At 38.3% G+C, this 15,929-nt stretch overlaps 1 protein-coding gene across 1 annotated transcript in view; it reads left to right on the top strand.

The window, feature by feature from the left end:
• Positions 1-15,929, top strand: part of LOC122811338 (scavenger receptor cysteine-rich type 1 protein M130-like) — a 513,363-nt gene that overhangs the window by 277,668 nt on the left and 219,766 nt on the right. Inside the window, exon 6 of the mRNA XM_044083110.1 lies at positions 11,588-11,781. Coding sequence (XP_043939045.1) covers positions 11,588-11,781 — 194 coding nt within the window. The remainder of the gene's footprint in view (positions 1-11,587; positions 11,782-15,929) is intronic.

Here is a 15,929-nt window from a genome sequence, read left to right as displayed (position 1 = left end):
CTTCTGGTCGTCCAATAGTCTCAGGACGTAAATATTTTTTACATAATTTAGGAATATTTTTACATAATTATTTGCTATCGTATGTTAAAAAGTTGCCCTCCTTTTTGACAGATATATTTGACTTTTTGAATAAAGTTAGTGACATCAAATGGAACAAAAATATGTATTGGATGACGGTGGATGTCAAAAGTTTGTATACCAACATTAGTCATGAGTTTGGTATGGAAGCTTTAAGGAGATTTTTAGGTACTTCCCCTGTTTCTGAATTTATTATTGAATTGTTATATTTTTCATTAACTAACAATTATTTTGAATTTAATCACACTTTATATCATCAGAAACAAGGGACAGCCATGGGGGCTTCTTTTGCCCCCATGTACGCTAATTTGGCGATGGGTCTCTTTGAGTTTGAATATATTTATAAACATAAGTTTTTTCAAAATAATGTTGTTAGGTACTATAGATATGTTGATGATTTAATTTTTTTAGTTGAAGGGGAACAGGCTATGGCCTCACAATTTATATCAGACCTGAAATCAAATAGATTTGGTTTGGACTTTGATGGCCTTATTATAGATACCAGAATACCGTTTTTGGATGTGGTTCTAGATATTTCAAGTGGTTACAGGTTAATCACTTCAATAAATAGGAAATTTGGAGGTCTAACACAATACGTCCACGGCACTAGTGGACATGTGCCTCATACGTTACATTCATTACCTTATGGGGAAATGTTACGCATATCTCGATTATGTAATGAAACCATGGAATTTAATAATGAAATTGAGTTGTTGTATGAATCCTTCTTATTAAGGGGGTATGATATAGCTATCTTAGATGATAGTTATAATAAATTACATACACGTAAACAGAGTCTTCAGAAGCATAATATGGTATGTGATAGAAAGTTGGGTTCCCTTACAAATCAGTTTTTATTGAAATCACAAGAAGTCATATATTTTGTTACTACATACGGTTGTTACACTTCTGAGTTCATTAACATGGTTTCTATGTTTTGGAAATTTTTTAGTACATTGGAGAATGTTAAGTCTTGGTTAGATGTTAGTCTTAAATTTTCATATAAAAGGGGACGAAACATTAAAGATTTTCTAGTTAAAAGTAGGTTTAACCATCCAATAGTAACCATTGATAGAAACATTAGCCATAAAGGGACTTATCGGTGTGGCAAGTGTAAGGCATGCAGGTATATTACCTCCAGTTTTAGTCACATTAATAATATTTCTTTTAAATCTAATAATCATTTTTGTTGTCACACTGAGAGGGTAATTTATGCATTAAGATGCCCCTGTAATAAAGTTTACATAGGGGAGACTAAAAGACCCTTTAAGGTTCGTTTGTTGGAACATGTTAGGGATATTATTAATAACAAAATTGAAAGCCCTGTTGCTAGACATTTTTTTGAAAAGCACCATAATGATGATAAATTGTTACAAGCTACTATTTTAGAGCAACTACCTGAGTGTGGATGTGACCAGTTTAAAATTAAACAAATGTTACAATATAAAGAAACTATTTATATATTAAAATTTAAAACTTTATGTCCTAAAGGTCTAAATGAGGATTTTAATTGGAGAATGCTGCTAGTTTAATTGATTTTTTAATTAATTGATTGTTTAATTGTTTTTAATTTGTGGATTTGGTGTGTATATAAAGAAAGTGCTTCATATTTATTCTGTACTCCTTGAAGGCTAAGGCCGAGACGTCAGAGACAGATATTCTCATTAAATCGTGCTTGGTGATTCCAGTTCGTTGTTGTTCTTCTACAGAGTACCCTGTCAGAAATATTGGGTGAGCAAATGATTGTAGCCAAGGAAATGATTTTCTGAGGTGAGACACAGGATTTGAGTTGCCTAGACATGGTATGACCTTGTTAAGTTTAATTCTGATGGCTGCCAAAAAAGTAATTACTAGAAAATGGAAATCAAAGTCTAAACCAACTGTATTTGAAGTTGTGAATATTGTAACAGAGATAAAATAACTGGAAGTAGGATTTTTAGAAAAGGATAAGTGCAAATTACATAGACAAAATGGAAATTATGGGAACCATACATGCAGAATGTTTTGGAGGAGGAGTAATGTTTTAAGGGAAGGCAGGAGTTGAGCAATTTGTGTAATGTTCAGTTGATAATTGTAGAGAAGAATATATGTGATGTATAATGTTTGTGACTGTCAACATGTTAAATATGGTTTATTTTCTTTTACATAAATGTATGCTTACCTATGTCATAAGTGATAATTCAATAAAGGTGTTTACATAAAAAAAAGACATTCTTGTCATGCCATAGTGACCAAGAAGATCATATCTCCAAGTTCTTTGGGTCCTACAGGTGCATTAAAATCTTCACAGGTCTATATAAGGCTGCTCTACTTGTTTTGTAGGGAATGGGAGAACCACCTGTGGACATGGCTGTGCCTGCCACTGGAGGCCTCTGAGGGTATTAAAGCTGCTAGGAAACCTTCCACATGGTAGTGTCAAACTTCCAAATTGAAAGGGTTCTCGTTCTGCATAGAGAGCTACTCTTACCACTACCTCCTCCAGATAGTTGGCCTGTGAGGATTCTAATATATCCCAGTCAGGGTGCCTTTATCAGTTGTTTCTTTTTATCATGTGCTTGTGAAGGGAAGAATTGTGGCCCAGCACCAACTACTTAAGGAGATCCATAAAAGGATAGTCCAGTCCCACATTATTCCCTCAAGTCTTGTCTTTTTGATATAAATTGTAGAATACTAAACATAGCTGTTGGTAGGCCTTTTTGGATGGATTAAAGGAAAACAGTAAAGAAAAGTTCTGTGGTTTTAAAAAAAAAAAAAAAAAGCACCCAGTATGAACACATTCCACCGCAAGATTCACATAACTAGTGTCCCTGTCTGCCATGAGCCTTGAAAGTCAGGCATCTTGAAACAGACTGTACCATACATAAAAAAATATGTTCCAGTGCCTTACTGGATTGCAAGCACATTTATTGCTTAAAGGACTGTTAAATGGGAATGTAGAAAAGGAGCAGGAGAAACCAGAAAAACAATAAAAGAACTGACACCAGGAAGTGGTTGTGCTATCTATTTTAAACATTCTCTGACCAGGTTACCTAGACTGTTTATCTCTTTCTTGTCCTGGACCTTCAGGGCTTGCCTCTACTCCTTCCTGCCCTAGCATGCCACCTTTTAGGCAGGAAATGTCAATGTCAAATGACTCTTCCCCAGTGAGGGGAGCAAGCAGCTTCTCCTTGGAAGAGGGAGCTGTCAACATACCTTTCATCCAGGCATGCTTCAACTGCTTTGATTTTCTTCTTCAGATCTTTCTGGAATCCCTGTGCAGACTAATTGGGATAAAATGATGACTTTATTAAAAACCAGCTTCAGTTTGTTGTATTCTTCCTCCCTCTGTCTCTGTGACAGTGTAGGAGAAGACCCAAATTCCTGCTTCATTTCCTACCCCTGCCTATAAGAGATTCCAGGAATCCTGAAACTGAGAAGTGAACCATGGTACCTTTAGATGTTCCTTCCATGGTGTCATTGCCCTTAGCACCAGTGTTAGTGATGCTGTTGATGCCGACCACCACTAGCTCTAACTGAATTGGCATCAAGGGGTCGGTGCCAGTTCTGGTCCCAGTGGTTTCAGGACCATTGTTCATGTCAATACACTTGACATTTGAGTCCACTATGCTGAAACCCAGAATGTTTGGCTGAGCTCTGGGACTGTTTGCATTGATGGTCAGTGTTGTTCTTCTGACCATGCCTCTCACAACATTATAGACACAGATATTGCAACTGATCTTGTTGGTAATTTCAGCCTTGACCCTGGCTACCTCATCGGGTTAAACACTCTGCAGCCTAAGAAAACTCTGGAACAAACCATCCCATCCAAAAGCAAGGTAAAGCAGCTCCACAGCAACCAGCTCATCTCCGATACAAATTTTTATTAAATGCAAACGTTATACAATGTATAATGTTTATCTGAGACAAGGCTTTATAAAATGTGTACAACAATGATATTATTTATAATGACATATAGATGTATGGGTCAAAGGGTTGATGCTGCATTTGGTGCCTTTGTAGACTATGTGGGCTTGACTGGTTGCCTTGGTTGGGAGTCAAACCCTGCACCTTTTGTTTTTTGAGGTAGGCACCATAAACATTGTCATTATTCCTTCCATTGGGTTTGTGTTTATTTTTTGAAACTTTAAAAGTTAAATATATATTGATTGTGAATACTTATTTATATTTTATATTTTATACTTTGTTTAGGAAAGTTTTATTGAAGCAATATGCTAAAAAGGTGTCTAATGCAAGTATTTTAATATCGTTATACATTGTTTTTATTTGGTGTGCAGATTAGAGGGGAAAAAAAGGTGTTGAGCCACTATAAATGCTGTTAGAAGGGCTGCGTGTGTAACAATACATTGATGGGTGTTATTTAAATTAATTTGTTTGATTTTATCTATTTATATCTGATGAAGTCTGCAGAGGCAGATGAAAGTGCTTATATTACAATTTTTTAACGTTTGCATTTAATAAAATTTGGATTGGAGATGAGCTGTTTCTGTGGAGCTGCTTTATCTTGCTTTTGGATGGGTTGGTTTATACCTCATCAGGTTGTTTGACATCGAGGAGATTGGCTATTCCCTTTGAGTTGGAACCGGCAACTGATCCATTGGTAGCTTCCCTCCACATCACTGATCTTGACACCGATAGCTGATCTTCATTCTTTACCCAGCAGGGCTAGCGATCTGAAGGACATAAAAGGACCTTACAGTCTGGAATAGACTGTACTCTGGAAAGCCCAGATGATTCTGCTCCAAGTATCCTAAGGAAGAGTTTGTGTAGGAGGAGGAGCATATAGATTCCTTCAAGCTTAAATAGAAACGTTATGTACATAACAGGATGATACTTAGTTGATCTTTGTCTGTACACAGTAATTAACCCATCCACCACCTCCCCTCCAAATTATCATTGTTCAGACACCTAGAAGAGAACCAGAGACCTGAGAATTGGCTGATTAGGTTTAGTTTCCCCTTTTTTATACTACATGTTTTTTTTTGCGGAGGCTAAATTTAGTATTTCTACAGTGGCTCTATTGGTTGTACTCAATATGGCAGGGCTAAAGCAAGGCCGTGAAGTTATGGGTAAGATGAACAGACCTGCACCTGACAGCATATGGGCAGAGACCAACCCAATCTGTCATTCTGGAAAGTAAATAACTCTTGTCCGTTTAATTAGTATTATCTTAGTGAGTGAGCCAGTTTTAAAGCCTACAATTTGTTCATATTTTATTGGCAAAACCTTCCAAAGCCAAATCCTATTTTCCTAGGGACAATGCAGAGTTTGTAACCACATTAGAAAGTAGTATATATTAAGTATAGAGATTACTGTCCCCACTGAGGAGGGTAGTATGTATGTATGTAGGTATAAGTTTTCAGTTTTTGGATTGATGACTGTTGGTTCTTCTAGAATAAGACCACTGATGACAGTGAATGGTAGTATATGTTAGATATGATATAAAATGTTTTGGAGCATTTCTCCCCGGGCCTCCGCTGAAAACAGGCTCTATGGAACCTAGTCGGACTTTCCTGGTCAACAAATGATAAATAAAATCAATAAATAAATAAATGTTTCCATTGTTATGATGATGAGGTGTTTGGGTCTGTGGAAGTCATTTGAGTGACTAGCATACTTTGCAATTTCTTCAGGGATGATGCCTGAATTTTTTAGTGGAATCTAGAAATGCATGTGGATGTCAATGATTTTGGCATGGGTATAGTGTACAACAGGGTATTTATGTAATTGTATAATACTAGGAGATCTGCTTGTGCCAGGTAGTGCCCAGAGAATGCTGTATGGCTGGAAGCATTGCATTAAGGAATACTACCTGATGTCCTCAACAAAATGTCAGTCTGAAGTGGAGCACAGAGATGTACTGCCTTTATTTGCCCATTTTATAGGAAGTCTTCCTCCTTAAATTTGCACTTCAATCTAATAAAAATGTCCAGTTCCTCCTCTTTATCATTACTGTATATCCCACCATGATTTGTGGAGTATTAAACATCTGCATCTATAGAATTGTCCACAAACAATTATGCAATTGGTTGATAGCAGCTTCTAGATACGTGTGGGTGTTTACGCATGTGCATGCACTTCTATACATGTATTTCATTCCAGCTTACATTCCAGTGTGTTAATATTACAGTTTCTGCTCTGTATACCTTGTGCTCATTTGTAAACCTGTTTTTCTTAAATTCAAAAGATACATTTATTCTATGGATGCTGGTATTTAAATGTTATGTATTCGAGTTTAGTCAGGTTTTCACATGAATTCATACTTGGAAACTGTATGTTGTGTCCTCATTGAGGCTGCGGTTCTGAAATGAGTAAGAGGTCTTGATGCTTCATTATGTACCGAGTTGTCTGATTTGGATGAATTTTTGATGTTTTAAAGTCCTTTAACAGAATTTCTAGTTGATTATTTCACAGAACGTGTACTGTAGCACCCAATGGATGTTTTTTTTTTTTTTTTTTTAACGCTATGCTCTCTTTTTCTGTACTTTAAATTGCTATCGTAATATGCTGACCATTTTATAATGCAATTTTGATTGTGTATCAGAGTCTTTGCAAAGCTGTTGAATATATACATTATTGCATTAATATATGATCAAGGTGTGGGTTATGCTACGATATTCTCATGAATGATCATACACAGTGAGATGGTGTATTCAGCACTGCCTGTACCTTGGCCATGTAATTTTGATATATTACGGTAGTAATAGATTTAAGTGTTTATCATGTTATGGATGTTGTTGGTTCAGGAAGTCCTTTCACGTTTCTTCTCTACAGTCTTCATTTTAAAGTTAGAAGTATTTGAGCTATCATATTCGCTTTTTAATTCATCTTTAGGTTTACAGTGTTGTTTTGGAGTACTTCGGCACCTTCCTCTTTACTAGTGTTCAGTCGTGTTTCATAGTGGTAGAATTTCGACATTTACATTGTATTCAGAAGCATTCTGGTTTCCCTTGCAGTGTACATTACTGTGCATACATGAGTCTGTCAAGGTTGAGGTGTTTGGAAAGCATTTTCAGTGGACCAGGGCAAGGCCTTGTGTTTTTACTATTTTTACATTTCTGCTAGAAAACTGCGACTTGAACATAAAGGGTTGTTCAAGTCATTGAGTAAAAACTTTGATAGCTGGTAAAGAGATTTTAGGTTTTCCTTTCTTGTGTGCACAGGGATACACTATTCTCCAAAAATATATTTCCTTAGCTGTTATTAGATCGCATGTTGTAATGTTATGATTTAAAACAAGTTGTAGGCTTTCAACTTTTTCCAAACTGAAAGGTAAAACAGTCAGTTTCCATGTTTTTATTTTTGATTTGTCCGATTCCTTTAAACTGCATCTTCTATCCATTGTGAATTATGAAATGTCAAAATGCGGATTGGATTCTGTGAAGTCCCCCAGAGGGGAAAATACCTTGGAGAAAGCTTACAGCAATATTAAAGGAGTCTTTAAAGCTTTGAAGCACCCCAACATAGGCAGCTCTGATCACACTGCCATCCTGCCTTACTTATAAGACTGCTTTGATCCAAGAAAAAATGACAACTAAACAGATCAGAGTCTGGCAGGAAGATTCCATGGATTGCCTTCAGGACTGTTTCAATACCACCTAGGTCTTCAAAGAAGCGGCTACGCACAACCTCCAGTTAGACATAGACACCTATACCAAATCAGTTCTTGCCTACATAAATAAATCCATGGAGGATGTAACCACCACAAAAGCCATCAGTATAAGAGCTAATCAGAAACTCTGGCTCACCAGGAATGTCCGAGATATACTGTGGGAAAGAAACACAGCCTTCAAGGCAAATGACAAAGAAAGGTTAAAGGCGGCCACGTCAAATCTGAAACGGGGCATTAAACCGGCAAAGCGTGAATATGGGAAGAAAATTCAGATCCACTTCCAAGACATGAGGGACACAAGAAGCCTATAGCAGGGGGATACAGCAGTTCACAGACTATATGACCAAAACACCCCAGTATGATGACAGCTTGGAATTCCTAAATAAACCAAACTCCTCCTTTGGCAAATTTGAGGAGAACATCGCCACAGTACCTTCGAAGACAAATGCTAACAAAGAGGAGATAGTGCTCACTTTAAACTCCGAGGAGGTGAGACTTCAGCTTAAGAAGGTGAATCCTAGGAAGGCTGCTGGACCAGATAACACACTGGAGTGTGCTGATCAGTTATGTCTGGTACTGACAGACATCTTCAACTCATCCCTTGCTATGGAGAAAGTTCCCTCGTGTTTCAAGCAAACCTGTATTGTCCCACTTCTGAAGAGACCCAACCCCACCTGCCTCAATGATTTCAGACCGGTTGCCTTAACCTCAAACATCATGAAGTGCTTTGAGGATTGTGAAGAAACATCTATCTGCGGATCTGCCCAAGTCTTTTGATCCACTCCAGTTTGCATACCAGGAAAATATATTGACTGCGGATGTGATTTCAATCACACTACACCTTGCACTAAAACACCTAGAAGGGAGGAACAACTACATAAGGCTGCTATACATCGACTTCAAGTTCTGCGTTCAACACTGTGATACCAATGCAACTGGTGGATAAGCTTGTGAAACTAACTGGTGGATAAGCTTGTGAAACTCTAGATGAACAAGCATCTGTGTAACTGGACTCTGACTTTCTGATTGGTAGACCCTAATGGACATGCACTGGAAACACCTCTCAATGCATAATCCTGAATACTGGCGTTCCCCAAGGTTGTGTGCTCAACACCTTGCTCTTCACCATCCTCACTCATGACTGTACAGCAAAACATAACTCAAACCATATTATAAAATTCGCTGATACCACAGTCGTGGGTCTCATTAGTAGTGGGGAGGAACAGAACTACAGAGATGAGGTGAACACTTTGCCTGGTGTGACAGGAACAGTCGGGACCTAAATGTTAAGACCAAAGAAATGATTATGGACTTCATGAGAAAGGCAACAGTTTACCAACTCTCACTGTCAAAGGGGAGGTAGTAGAGAAAGTCAAAACAACCAAGTTCCTGGGCTTTCACATCTCGGATGACCTCTCCTGGACTGCTAATACCAGCCATATAGTCAAGAAGGCTTAACAGAAGAACAGAGGCTTCACCTCCTGAGAAAGCTCTAAAAGGCCAGGCTCCCCCTGTCTGCTCTTACCACTTTGTACAGGAGAGCTATCGAGAGCATCTTCACTATTAACTTCATAGCATGGTTCAGCAACTGCACAGTTGCTGAAAAGAAGAAATTACAGAGGGTGGTGAGGGTGGCTGAGAAAATCTTGAGCAGAAACTTCCCTTCTGTTCATGAGCTTTTCTTTACAAGAGCAAGAAAAACATAAAAATACTAGCTGATTCGACCCATCTTGGCTCACAACTGGTTTTCACGGCTTGCTTCTGGAAGGAGGTACCACAGTTTCTACTGTAGGACTACCAGATTCAGGAACAGTTTGTATCCTACAGTTGTGAGACTTAACTTGGACACTAACCATAATACTTGATACAAGCCTCTCTTTTCATTTAATCTGCTGCTCTGAGCAATTACCATCAGTATTACTATTATGCAATATGATGGCTATACTGAGTCACGTCTAAGGTTAACAAGTGCAGTACGGTAACTAAACAGCTGGTATTCACTAGTCTCTATTTATTCTATTTCTTAACATTGAAGGGGTTTGGTGGTAGGTATTATAGCAATAACCCACGCCTGGGTGTGGGTAATGCTGGATTTACCCACGGTTGGCGTGGTTTGGTCCCGAGGGTGAAGCCCGAGGGACCAAACAGACAACCGTGGGTAAATCCAGCATTACCCACACCCAGAAGTGGGTTATTGCTATTATACAATGACATTATTTAAGAAAAGAAATAATTACTTTTCTTAAATAATGGCATTGTATAATGCCTCTTTGCTGCCCTTCCGCAGCTGTCTGGTGTTCCGCGGCAGTTCTGATGTACTGCGCATGCCTACGCAGTACATCAGAGCTGTGGGCAAAAGCAATGGAGAACGCAAGATCTCCGTTGCTTTTTACTCGCTATGTTAAATGGGTTTAACATAGCGAGACAGCTTTAAAATAAGCAACGGAGATCTCCGTTGTATTTTAAAGCTGTCTCGCTATGTTAAACTCATTTAACATAGCGAGACAGGTTTAAAGCAACGGAGATCGCAAGATCTCCGTTGCTTTTACTCACTGTGTCGCTATGTTAAAGGAGTTTAACATGGCGAGACAGCTTTAAAAAGCAACGGAGATCTCCGTTGCTTTTTAAACCTGTGTCGCTATGTTAAACTCTCTTAACATAGCGAGACAGTGTTTTATACTAACGGAAAAAGTCCGGGCGACCGGACCTTTTTCTGTTAGTATATTGAGGGATTTACAACGGGCACGCTGGTTGGGCTGGCCAATCAGCGTGCACGTTTTAGAGTAGGCATTGTATAATTATTTATTTATCATTGGATAATGGATATTGTATGTGTATGTAATGTGAACTACCTTTTGAATGTAATACGCATTTTCTTTCTTATGTTGTTCTTTGATATCGCTGTATCTGTTATTTGCACTGCATTTCTCTCATGAGCTGACATTTGCAATTTCATTTAGGCTGCATTTGTTTGGTCCTAAATAACAGTTTCTTTGAACCTTTTTTCCAAAAACATTCTGGTCACTCTCTTTATATTTCAGATCTTTTGGACCAAGTAGCTGCATATGTGCCTGGCACTGTCCTGAGGCTCCCCTGCATCTCAATCCCCTGCATCTCCATCCCCAAGTGAGGTTCCTAAAGCTAGGACTTCTCACTTTTGGCCTTGAGAGTCTGATCTTCCTGTAAAATACAACTCTGGGGATGTCACTGGTGATTTATGTGAAAGAAAGCTGCCGTTTGGTCCAGCTAACCCCGGAAACAAAGTTCATAGATAATGACCCATTTAATGTGCACATAGTACACAATGATGTTTGGCATTTCATTTCTGGTTCATTCCAGAAATGCACTTTCCCCAGAATTTAGTACACAGTTTGAGAGTGGTCATCCAGAAGTCTGACGGTCTGACTTTTTCTGCCAGTGTTGTCAGGTGCAACAGCTATGTGGCAGTCTACAAATGGCCTTTCATTCTAGGTATGGCCTTGAGCATGCTTTTCTATATTGAGTCATCCTTTTAAAGTTACCTCCAGTGTGACTTTTGTGTAATGTGTACAAGGCATTAGTCCATCTTGTGATGTTTGTAAAAATATATGTGCAAATAAGAGTATAATGCTTACAACATTATGAAGTATTAGCTTACATCTGTTGTTTTCATGATTCTTGGTTTGTATAAAAATGAATACTCGTGACTGATCTTTTTAAACAGTAGTATATATCTATGTAGTAACAGTTTCTATAATATCTATAATAAGAAGAGAAATGAATTAATTGATATGAAATTGTCAAATGCAAATGTACATGCTAAATAAACCACATAACTAGTTTTTGGTAAACTGATTATTAGTATACATTTTGAGAGTAAAACTAGCAAAGTCCTGAAATCTTTATTTGCTTTTTTTCCAGTTAGGCTGTAAAACCAAGCAAGTAATGGTAACATTCACTGAGCGAGATCCATACCCTGGAAGGAGCTCCACAGTGTGGTCAGATAACATTTTATGTCATGGGAATGAGTCTTCCATTTGGCAGTGCCAGACAGACGCAGATGGGAAAAGTTGTCCTCGTGCCAAACACATATACGTTATGTGCAGCAGGAAAGGGTAAGGGATTGCCAGTTACTGAGAATTACTGCAGAGTGGAGAACAGATGAGCTAAGAATTTAAACAAACACAGTAGATTATGGGGTGCTATCAATAAAATCCATTGTGCATGATCAAGTTAGATAGGGAGTTATGGTGAGATGCATTGAAAACTTTGTAAAAAAAAAAAAAAAAAGATGCATAAGCCTTTGACATTTCATGGGAGCAGCTATTCATTATATTATTCTCTTTTGTGTAAACTTTGGACTTATATATAGAAGTTTGTAAAAGGCAGCTCATGTACCTAGTTACTCGTAAAAAGGTTATTAAGAAAGATGGACTGCTTGGCTACTTAGAACAAATGAAACTATGCATTTTAATCCATTTGTTGAGACAAAGTTCAAAAATAAGTAAATTCATCCTATTTCTTTATTCCCAGCTGTATATTTAAAGTAGTTTGCATTGTTATGAGACTGGATCCACTACATGTTCTGATGTTCTGGAAAAGACGACTCATCCACAGACAAGTGAATGAGTTAAACTTGTTAAAAAAATGCACCTGCCTAAACTTGGAAAAAAAAATGTTCTTTTACTGCATCTGTCATGTGAGGGACTCCACCCTGTTATTACTTACAAAGACATGCGTCTAGAGCATTTCTCCCCGGGCTTCCTCTGAAAATTGACTTCATTCCAAGTTGGACTTTCCCGGTAAACAAATGTTAAATGAATAGACTTAATGGATGCTTACACAATATCTGAAAAAATTGAAATTGCACAATAATAGTAAAACACCTCTTGCACAACCACAATCTTGCAGCACAGCTCAACCACTAAGTACCTAAAGCCAGGAGCACCATTGGTGAACAGTAGATTTATTTTATTTCTTTAGATTTGATAACTGGGGTAGACCATTAATACAAAATGACCTACTTCAGGCTCGGCACGGGTGTAAAACAGCAGTTAACCTGTAAATGGTTAGTCTCCCAGGCCCATGCCTACACTTATCAAGGGTATCAGAACTTGTCAGAGATTTGGGATGCATGGCTAGGCTTAAAACTGCCCTTGTGGTCGTTAGCCTAGTAAACAACTGTGAACCTATGAACGCAATTAAATGCCATAGATTAATTTTTGCAGCCAGTTGCAACAGATAAACAGAGTGTTATGGACAGAAGAAAATGCAGAGGGTTATGAACACTGCCTAAGTGGTAATGTGGTATTTATAATGTGTAGGTGTATTGATTGCAACAGGCATATATATGGAGAGGAAGCTATGTGCAGTTATAATGCATATAAATAATGAATTTATATGCTGTGCCGAAGAGGAAAGATGAAGATATAAGTTATTGGTTGAAAAGTAAATAGCCCAACTTGCATTTGTAGGAATGATGTGGGTTAGGGAACGTAAGCCCTCTGTTTGTCTACTGTGTGACACTGAGCAAGTCACTTAACCAGACAGTGATCTTGGGTCATCCCTGAACAGGTACATTTGATTCCAGTGGGCTTACTCGGTTAACAAATATATATATATATATATATATATATATATATATATATATATATATATATATATGTTAGAAAATTGAGTGTTGAGATAGGCAAGACAAGAGAAGTGAATAAAAAGTGATGTGTTGTAGAGTAGTTAAATGAGGGAAAAGGAAGGGATTATAGGTTGTGATAGCGGGGGAAGAAGAGAATGAACCAGGTGGGACTAACAGGAAAGGTTAAAGACTGACGTTTTGTGCATTGGCTCTTAGACTGGTATGATTTATTGACCTCAAAATGAAGTAGTTGGGGAGAGATTGTTGGGAGCTTGAGGGACATATGTTGGGGAAGCAGTGGCATTCAACTTCCCTTATTAGATGGTTTGTAATATTTTTTTGAATGTGGGAGATGTAGTTAAACCTCTTAAGTGGCATGGATTGCCAAAGTTTTGGGCTGAGGAAGGAGAGACTGTGATCACTGCATCTCCTTGAGGAGAAGGGAGTGTGGAAAGTAGGGGCTTAGCTTGACTTGAGATCTTAGATTGTCTAATTGTCAATCTTCATGCTACATGTGGGAAGGAATTTTGTTTTATAGGGTTGAATAGGCAGATGCCAAGCTTTGAACTGTGCTGTTTGTTGGACTTGTAACCTGTTAGCCATTTTGAATACAAAGCAATTATGATCTGTTCTCTGTGGAATAGATCTAAAACAATGTGTTTTCATGGGTGTTTTTTTTTTTTTGAAGGTGTAGTTTTGAGCTGTGCTAAGTTTATGCCTTTCTTTCTGGCTTCTCTTCTTGGTGAAAATATGAGTGCGAAATCTTTTGTGCCCAGAAATTATTTTTTTTGCTTTGATTTTTATGGATAAATAGTTGGAAATGTAGGCTTTGTTTCAGCCAGAGCCCTAGGTAGCTGAATTAAGTGGAAGTTTCAAGGGAGCCTTGGTTGTGGTTAAGAATAGTGAAGTTTGATATTGAGGATTTAAGTTTTTGTGGTGAACTGAACAACATGACTCTTTGTTTACTTTTTCTTTTTTGGTTTTAGTGGTAGTTTTCATTACCGTAGAGAGACTGTGAGGGATAAAAGGTTTTGTTGCTACTGGATTTTAATGCTATGGGGATAGTAACTAAATCTGTAGATGAACATATTGCAGTGGTATCTGACTAGAATATTATAAATGTAGAAGAGCAGGGGCGACAAAACTATTCTTTGAGACACTTATTTGATGATAGTGGTGCTTTTGTTGAGGAGGAGGAGCCTATTTTTCACACTTAATGTGCAGTGCAATAAAAAGTTAAGTAACACTGGGAAAGTTATGCAAATACCATGGGCCAGGAGTGCAGTGTGGAGGAGCAGGTGCCCAACTGTACCAAAAGCTTTGGTTAGATCAATAAATACAAATAAATATAGTTGATCTTTGTCCACAGCCATTGCAAAACAGAATTGTTTGCTCAAACATGTAGCTGGAAAGTCATTTGTAGGGTAGTTTCCAAAGTACTTTGTCAAGTGTTTGAAGCATTGATATGGGTGAAGCATTGATATGGGTCTAAAATCTGAGCAGGCATCTAGATTATTTGTTTTAGAGATTGGTTTAAAAATGGTGTCTATTCATATTTTGAGGGATGTGTCCTCACAGAAGCAAAGGTGGTCAATATGTTTTAGTGGGTGTGATACAGGTTCTGCACAGGCTTTTACAAATCATGACTACGGGTTACTGGGGATTTTTATTATGTTTTCTATGCCCACTGTAGTCACAACTTTGAAGCGGAACATCAGGGAGAACAGTGGGGTGAATTTGGGTGGACTTTTCCATTCCAGCAAATTTTTCAATTTCAGAAGTGTGTGTGATGGGAATCTGGATGAACTGTGAGAAAACTTCCATGACAGAATGTTACTTGGTGGTTATGCAAGTGTTAGTGTGTGAATTGTTTTGGCTGAAAAGATTGGAGTGTTGTAGGTATATTGCCTTGTGCCTCCTGTTACATTTTTTTATTAATTACTTAGGTGAATTAATTTTTTTTCAGTGTCCGTTACACTAGTTTGCTACTGTGTTTCCAGGCTTCATTTCTGAGGTTTAGTAAGGCATTTAGTTCCACGGTGGTACGGCAGTAGCGTTGTTACCTCACAGCAAGAGGTTCTCCCGTTTGATTCTCAGCTTGGCTTGGGAGTGCCTTCTGTGTGGAGTCTGCATGTCCTCCCCGCGGTTGGGTAGCGTTCGAAAGACATACGTGCGTAAATGGGCGTGCCTTCGTTGAAGGTTGGGCATCGAGCTAGCACCTCAGCGTTTCGTAAAAAGCTACTGCCAATCATTAGCGGACCGGAGTTCCGCTGTGGCGACCCCTTACTGGGAAAAAGCCGAAAGACAAAACAGTAAGGCATTTAGTTCATTGGTCATCCATCTATTTTGGTTTGTAGAGGCTGGATGTCAGAGGATGCATCTCTTTTGGGTTGTGGAGTCTGGGGTTTGGAGGATTCATCTCATTTGGGTTGTAGAGGCTGGGGGTCGGAGGATCCATTTCTTTTGGGTTGTAGAGGCTGGGCACCAGAGGAAAAATATAAACATATCTGAACAAGGTGAGAAGAGGAGTCCATGGATATGTATGATTTCTTGTGAAATCAGATTTTTTCTTTGAAAGGTGTGAAAGTTGGCATTTTCAGGAAAGTGGACAAAAAAATCAACAACATGCTT

This window comes from Protopterus annectens, chromosome 9.part0 (genome assembly GCF_019279795.1).
Source record: "Protopterus annectens isolate FY-2018-M chromosome 9.part0, PAN1.0, whole genome shotgun sequence".
NCBI classification, from domain to species: Eukaryota; Metazoa; Chordata; order Ceratodontiformes; family Protopteridae; genus Protopterus; species Protopterus annectens.
This window is presented reverse-complemented; position numbering and strand designations above follow the sequence as displayed.